The sequence below is a fragment of the Bidens hawaiensis genome, unplaced genomic scaffold, assembly GCF_021521415.1.
Source record: "Bidens hawaiensis isolate Kalapana, Puna unplaced genomic scaffold, B.hawaiensis_p1.1 tig00033154_1, whole genome shotgun sequence".
NCBI lineage: Eukaryota > Viridiplantae > Streptophyta > Magnoliopsida > Asterales > Asteraceae > Bidens > Bidens hawaiensis.
Window position 1 is genome coordinate 19,699 of NW_027495672.1, and position 7,480 is coordinate 27,178.

At 37.1% G+C, this 7,480-nt stretch overlaps 1 protein-coding gene across 1 annotated transcript; it reads left to right on the forward strand.

The window, feature by feature from the left end:
- The first annotated feature begins 3,063 nt into the window (after nt 1-3,063).
- Nucleotides 3,064-7,203, forward strand: LOC143584528 (DEAD-box ATP-dependent RNA helicase 46-like). The gene is made up of 8 exons (XM_077066558.1): nt 3,064-3,225; nt 3,689-3,974; nt 4,623-4,691; nt 4,808-5,077; nt 5,164-5,514; nt 6,077-6,354; nt 6,455-6,793; nt 6,872-7,203. The coding sequence occupies exons 2-8, from the start codon at nt 3,708-3,710 to the stop codon at nt 6,963-6,965; spliced, it is 1,668 nt and encodes a 555-aa protein (XP_076922673.1). The 5' UTR covers nt 3,064-3,225; nt 3,689-3,707; the 3' UTR covers nt 6,966-7,203.
- The last annotated feature ends 277 nt before the right edge of the window (nt 7,204-7,480 follow it).

A 7,480-nucleotide genomic window follows, 5' to 3' on the forward strand; every position in this document is an offset into this window, starting at 1 on the left:
AATGACTCATTATTTAAATCAAAAGGGGAAGAGACTATGAAGTCTTTATTCTTTAACAAAATACGTGTACTGTATTATTTAACAAATTTAAAATATGTCTTTTAAATTATTATCTTATCGTCATTTATTTTCATAACATTGAGCAGGCAACCTGGTGAACGTTGACCACCTGATTGTCATTGAACTCATACTTGACATCCTAAGGCACTGGCACAACTTCTGTTATTTTTTAATTACTTGCTACTTTTTGTTTAGATCATCTGGATCATGGTGTTGGTTTCATTGAATCTATGAATTCTTATTTTAGTTAAACATGCACAAACATGTTAGTTTCCTTTACTATGAAGATTATGTTAATTTTGTTCTCAACGTACACGAAACAATTGTTTCTGCTCCACATAAAGATTTTGTGGACATTATAGAAATTAATGGTCTCCAACGCTTAGCTTTGTTCAGTGTAGAAAATGTGCTCCGCGAAAACACGCGAGCACAAATGCTAGTGATGTGTTTTATTGAATGTAGATAGTGTATTTTTTTATGATAGCGATGTTGCATATTTTTTTATTTGGCTGAATCATCCACCCAGCCAGACTCATCCGGGCCCGAAAACTTTTAACGCCAGAAAAAATCAAGCACTGAAAAATCCCGAACCCATAGAAAAATTTTCTGGCTCCACCACTGGGTAGGTAGTCGGTGGATCACATTTTTCGGGTTGCGCGATTGCTTCAGTGTTTTGACAACATTTGAGTATGTGATGCAAGGTTCCCTCAGTATATGCATTATCGTTTAAAGATTTGATGGAGCCTCATGAACATGTGGGCATGGAGAAGAAAGTTAAGGAGATTCTCCACGATATTGTCATCATTTTGTGTAGGGGAATTTGGAGAACGAGAAACGTTTTAAAGGGAAGGAAGTGAAGGTCGAAGATATACTCGGTGATATAAAAGCCCTTAGATTCTTATGGTATGGTTTAAGCATAGGTCTAGAATGTCGACAATAACATGGAATAATTTGTGTAACTGGTATGTTTTGGTTTGTTTTTCCCCCTCCAATCTATGTGGAGGGGTGTAGCCTTGTTTTGGTTTTTGGTTGCAAATAAAGTTAATTGTTCAATAAATAAATAAACAAACAATAGTCATTAGGGTTGTTTAAAAATTTCGAATCCGTATCCGAAAATCCGAATCTGAACTATCTGAAATTTCGGATATTCGAATCCCGGATATTCGAAAATTCAGATTCAGATAGTAATTTTGGCATTTTTTGGATATTCGGGTTATCCGAACAATTAAATTTAATATTTTTATTTATATTTTATACAACATATATAACATCTTAAAGTTGTTTGAATCCCTACTCACTTTACAAAGAAACACCACTTCACCTCCTTAACTTCACTGGCTCTCCTTATCTGCTCATCTCCTCACCTCTAACTTCCTTTACTCCCCGGCTCTCATCGGCCCTCACCTCCGGTGCTCGCCGCTCCTCCCTCCAACGATAGTTGTGGTTTAGGTTTTCGACGATGGTGGACTGATGGTCAGATTCTCCAGATCTGTTAGAAATTGTTAATTAAGAACAGATTTGTAGACTTTAGATATGTTGGTTACGAAAGGATGATATGAAACATCTTGTTTTGGTTAACATTAAGATTTTTGTTTTAGAAGATTATTTTTTTTTATTATTATTTTTAAATGAGAAAAGGATTGATCCTTTTATATATAACACAAACCGAACTACATCTGGATAATGGGTAAGCGAGCAACAAGCTGCGCCGCTATCCCCTTTTGAATCGCAAAGCTTATTCTACTAAATATAAATCCTTGGTTCCTCGGGCTCTGCGAGTCACCGTGGACCACCTTCTGCACCCGCTCCAAGAAGCGAACCGCCTTGGGAGCTAGGGATCCAAAAGTGTCGAAGGCAAATGGAATGAACACGTGCTGATTCTCCAAACACAATGTCTCATGCTTAGCAACCTTCCTAGACTCCGCTCTCAAAACCGCCTGTCCCGGTACGAAGCCACTGTCTCTCAGCCCCACCAACGGGGACACCCCAGTGAGGTCAACACACGCATGCTTACCCCCTGCCCAGCCAAACACAAGAACATCTGCAGGACGCAGGGTAGATCTTCCCTCACGCGGATCAGTCAAAAAGTTAACAGGTGCCTCTTTCTTGGCTGAGATCCCGACACGTCTAAGCACATCCATAACACATCTCTAACCCGTATCCGAAGATTATTTCATTTGAATCAATGAATTGTCTGTCTGTTTGTTACTTTGTTTGTTTGTTTTATTTTGAACACGGTTTGATTTATTGAATTAGAAACTTGGATTTGTGACATGATGTAACTTTCATTTTGAACAATTTTTTTTCTAGTTTTGGATATCCGTTTCACTATCTGAACTTCAAAATCTGAAATTTCGGATACGGATTCGGATAACTATCCGAAATATTCGGATATCCGACTTTAAACACCCCTAATAGTCGCTCATATTTTAATAGGTGATAAGGTAGTTACTATAGTATACGATAGGAAATGAAAGATTCAATCCTTTTAGAGGGTACCTGCTCAACAATAATAATAATCTTAAATCTTAAAAAAGTAACCCATCACTTGTGGTCTAATGGTAGAAAGACTTGGGTTCTTCAGATGAGACCCAAGTTTGATCTCCACTTACGTCACTTTTAGTTGAATAAGACAATAAATGATTTGAGCTAGGTCTTGTGTAAGGTGTTCAGTTCGAATTACAAGCTCACTCTAACTTTCGTCTCACCTTGTGTTACGCTAGAAAGTACTGCTTTTTTGATGACACAACGACTGTCAAATTACCGTCAACGGTATAATTTACGGATGGAAACAACCAAGCCAAACACAAACTCTGAAAATAACGCAAGCGCGGTTATAAGTTAGAGAGAGCGGAACAAGGGGCTCTCGAATACGCCCAAACCTAACACACGAAATATCGCCGATAAAAAAAAAAAAAAAACTAAAAATAGTAAGAGAAAAAGGAGAGGTAAAACGTGCAGGAGAAAGGTGGTATAAGTATCTTGGGTCTCCTTGACAAATATCTTTCTCTTCGTTAAGAAAAGAAGCGTGTTGTGTTTCCTCTCTGCGGCGCCTCCTTCGTCGTATTATTATTATTATTAATATTATTCATTCAAAGCTCGGATAACTTCGGAGCCTTAATTCTCTCTCTCAATCTTCCTTCCATCCAATTCAATTCAATTCAGGTTCTTCTTATTTCTCTGTTTTCATTTAATATTACCCTTCAGATCTGTTATGCGTATTTAACAAACCCTAATTCACACACAGTTTATTCTAATTAGGGGTTTCCTTTGATCTATACGCCTATGTGTTTAATCTGAATTTCATTATGCATGCGCCGACGGACGTTTGGCCTAATTCTTTATATACGAGATTTCTAGGGTTACGGATTAACGAGGGTTTGTATAATATTCGAATAAACCCTAATTTGAATGTGCTATGTTACCTTTTCATCAATTGTTTTATGCCCGACCCGAACCCAAATAAGCTAATTAGGGCCGGGTCAAAAAGTATTAATCGGGTTAACCTTTCGGGTTCGTTTTTGGAAAATATTCGGGTTTTAGTAACACAAATAACCCGAACTAGTTTACCAAAGCCTTTTAGTTGATACCCTGACTAAGAGATATTGATGTAATTTGTCTATTGTAGGATTGTTGAGATTGATATTATGGCTACTCCAAGTTATGCACCAGAGGATCCTACCCTTCCGAAACCATGGAAAGGGTTGGTGGATGGTACGACTGGAAGTATCTACTATTGGAATCCAGTTAACAATGTTACTCAATATGATCGACCCTCAGAGCCGTCTACACAGAAACCCAATGGCTTTACTAGTTATGATGACGATAAATTTGGTAGAAGTAGCAATGGTGGATTTGGTGCAACTTCTTTATCTCCAGATGCTTATCGCAGGCAGCATGAGATAACCGTTTCTGTAAGCATTATAGGGTTTATATCGTTTGTTTTTTTTTGAAAAGTTTGCAACTCGTATGGTGCATAATTCTCTTTTTAATGATTTTTTTCTTGGGTCTGTCTGAGTTAATCTTGTTTTGTAAAGAGAATCACTAGTTTTATGAGTCAACTAATAGTTTTTTAGCTTTACTATTGTAGCTTTCCTTAACATTCTTATACTTTATTTTTTTGACGTTTTGGTTAAAACTGTTTACTTATTTATCATATTTGTTTTTCGTTAAAATGTTAACGTAATGTATGTCTATTATTAATCATGTACTATGCACATGACCATTATGACGGGTTCTTGTAGGGTTAATTTTGTTTATACTCTGTCTTTATCTTTTTATAAATCTTTTGAAGAAGTAAGTTTGAGTCAAAATAACTCTTATTCATTCAAACATATCAAAACCCTAATCATTAAAAAAATTACTGAAAAGGAACCATTTAAACTTCTGTCATGCTTTATCTTCATTAACTTCTTTCTACTCCTTCATAGTGCGGATCATTGTACTAAGTTTTATTTTTACTTCAAATTGTAGTAAAACAGCTACTAATTTGATTTTTTTCTACTTTAGATCTTAATTCTTTTCTAGTTCATCTTACACTTGTTATTTTTTGAACTACTTAGGGAGACAATGTGCCTCCACCATTTACATCATTTGAAGATACTGGTTTCCCATCAGAGCTTCTTAGAGAGGTATATTTTCTGTTACACTTAATTCTTTTTTCGGGTAATTAGCATGATGTTACTTTTGAAGTAATCACATGATGATTAGACCCATAAAGAAAATGAATGCGGGTTTACTTTTTCAGGTGCTAGCTGCTGGATTTACATCCCCAACTCCGATACAAGCCCAGTCATGGCCTGTTGCTCTTCAAAGCCGTGACATAGTAGCCATTGCAAAAACGGGCTCTGGAAAGACACTAGGTTACTTAGTTCCTGGATTCATTCACCTTAAAAGTGTCAACAAGAATCGCCAAATGGGTTCCACTGTCTTGGTTTTATCACCCACTAGAGAATTAGCTACCCAGATACAAGCTGAAGCAGTCAAGTTTGGAAGATCATCAAAAATACAATGCACCGTATGCCTCTATTTTTTTAGTTTATCTAATTATAATATATAAAAGCTTTATGCTGATGTTATGTTTTTTTTTATCTTGAATTGAAGTGTTTGTATGGAGGAGCACCAAAAGGCCCACAGCTAAGAGACTTAGAACGCGGGACTGATATTGTAGTTGCAACTCCCGGTCGTTTGAATGATATTTTGGAAATGAGAAAAATAAACCTGAACCAGGTTACCTATTTGGTGTTGGATGAAGCAGACAGAATGCTAGATATGGGATTTGAGCCTCAAATTAGGAAAATAATCAAGGCGATCCCCACACGCCGTCAAACACTTATGTACACTGCCACCTGGCCAAAGGAGGTTCGCAAAATCGCTGCAGATTTCATGAACAATCCAGTTCAAGTTAACATTGGCAATGTTAATGAACTTGTTGCCAACAAGTCCATCACTCAGGTACATATGTTTATGCATATTGTCAACTGAAAAGTATTAGAGCACATGTTATTGTAGGCCTGTTATCGAACTGAACGAACACGAACGGAGCGTGTTTGTGCTCGCTCGCTTAACTTTAGCGAACAAACGATCGAACACAAAGAATTAAATGATGGGTTTTCTGTTCTTGTTCATTAAGAGAATGAGCGTGTTCGTTTATGTTCGTTCATTAACCATATAAACGAACGGTTCAACAAAGTAAACGAATGAGCATAACTGAATATAGATGAACACACATAGCTAAGATAAAAGGCAGTTAAATGTGAATGTGAACAACAATGTGTTGGGCCTAAATTTATCAAAACTAGACTAAATTGTGTCTGAGTCTAAAAAGCAATGAATATATTAACAAACGTAAACTAATGTACATATCATGAACATAAGGTAATGAACGTGACACGTGTTCATGTTTGTTCGTTCATTAAGTAAACAAACTTCTTGCCGAACTGTTCACTGAATGCTCGATTGCTCGGTTCGTTTACAAGTTTATGTAAATGTGTAATTTAGTTTTGTATGGCTGCAGTTTGTTGAGGTTTTAGGTCCAATGGAGAAACACAAGCGGTTGGAGCAAATATTAAGGTCTCAAGAACAGAGAGCAAAGGTTATAATATTTTGTTCAACCAAAAAGATGTGTGACCAGCTGGCACGCAACTTGACCCGACAGTTTTCCGCTGCTGCAATTCATGGAGATAAATCTCAAGGAGAGAGAGATTATGTGTTAAATCAATTTCGCTCGGGTCGGTCAACGGTGCTTGTAGCAACCGATGTTGCTGCTCGTGGTTTAGATATCAAAGATATCAGGTTCAATATTAAAAATTAGTATTGTTATTGTTATTGTTATCTACAAGTTGATTGCACATGTTATTTTGTGGTTAAATGATGGTTTTTATTTTGTTTACAGGGTGGTGATTAACTATGATTTTCCAACTGGTGTGGAGGATTATGTGCACCGGATTGGAAGAACCGGTAGGGCGGGTGCAACAGGAGAGGCTTATACGTTTTTCGGTGACAAAGATGCGAAACATGCTTCCGAGCTAATTAAGTTGTTGGAAGGGGCGAATCAACAGGTTCCGACAGCACTTCAAGGCATGGAGGCACGTGGTGGTGGTTTTGGCAGCAAGTTTAAACGATGGGGTTCGGGTACTGGTGGTGCTGGTTTTGGTGGTCGTGGAGGACGGTCAGATTCGAGCTTTGGTGGTCAGGGTGGTTGGAACTCAGGTCGGGGTGGTGGTCGTGACAGGTACTATAACGATGTGTTTTTAGTTTATGCTGTTTTCTTTAACAGATGCAAATTTTGATGATTGTTGTATTGTTGCAGCAATAGGGGTGGTTACAATCATGGGGGTCAAGCTGGCAATAATGGTTCAGGATGGAGTAGGGCTCGCAGCCGCAGCCCTGAGAGGTTTAACTAGCTACATTGCTCAAATGGGTTTCGGTTTTTGTCTTCTGCTGTGTGATTTGGGGTTAGGCTCTGATATTTCTTCGTTTTTGTGTCGATGATGGATTTAAAAGATTAGTGGTTTTAATTACTAAAGTTAACAAAATGTGAAGGATCTTATTGGTTTTGTTGTTGGTTGTTATGTTTGAACTTTCTAATCAGATATATACAGAATAGACCACCTATTCTAGTAGTGGTCTTTCATTATTTTAGTTTAGCATGACTTGTGGTGAATCAAATTATCATACTCTTGTTGCTATTTAAATCGTTGTCTGGTTTACCGGCTTCTTTCTTGATTTACATTTTACTTATATGCGAAATTTGAATTCAAAAACATTTTAAACGGCTGGTGTTTGTATGTCTATCGTTCATGTGGTAACATACTATGTGTTTTCATGGATTGAAATGAACTCAGCGTATATATTCAAAAGAACGGTTTGCTTACTTTTTTATAATTTTATAAGTTTTTGAGTGTACAAATTTTTATAT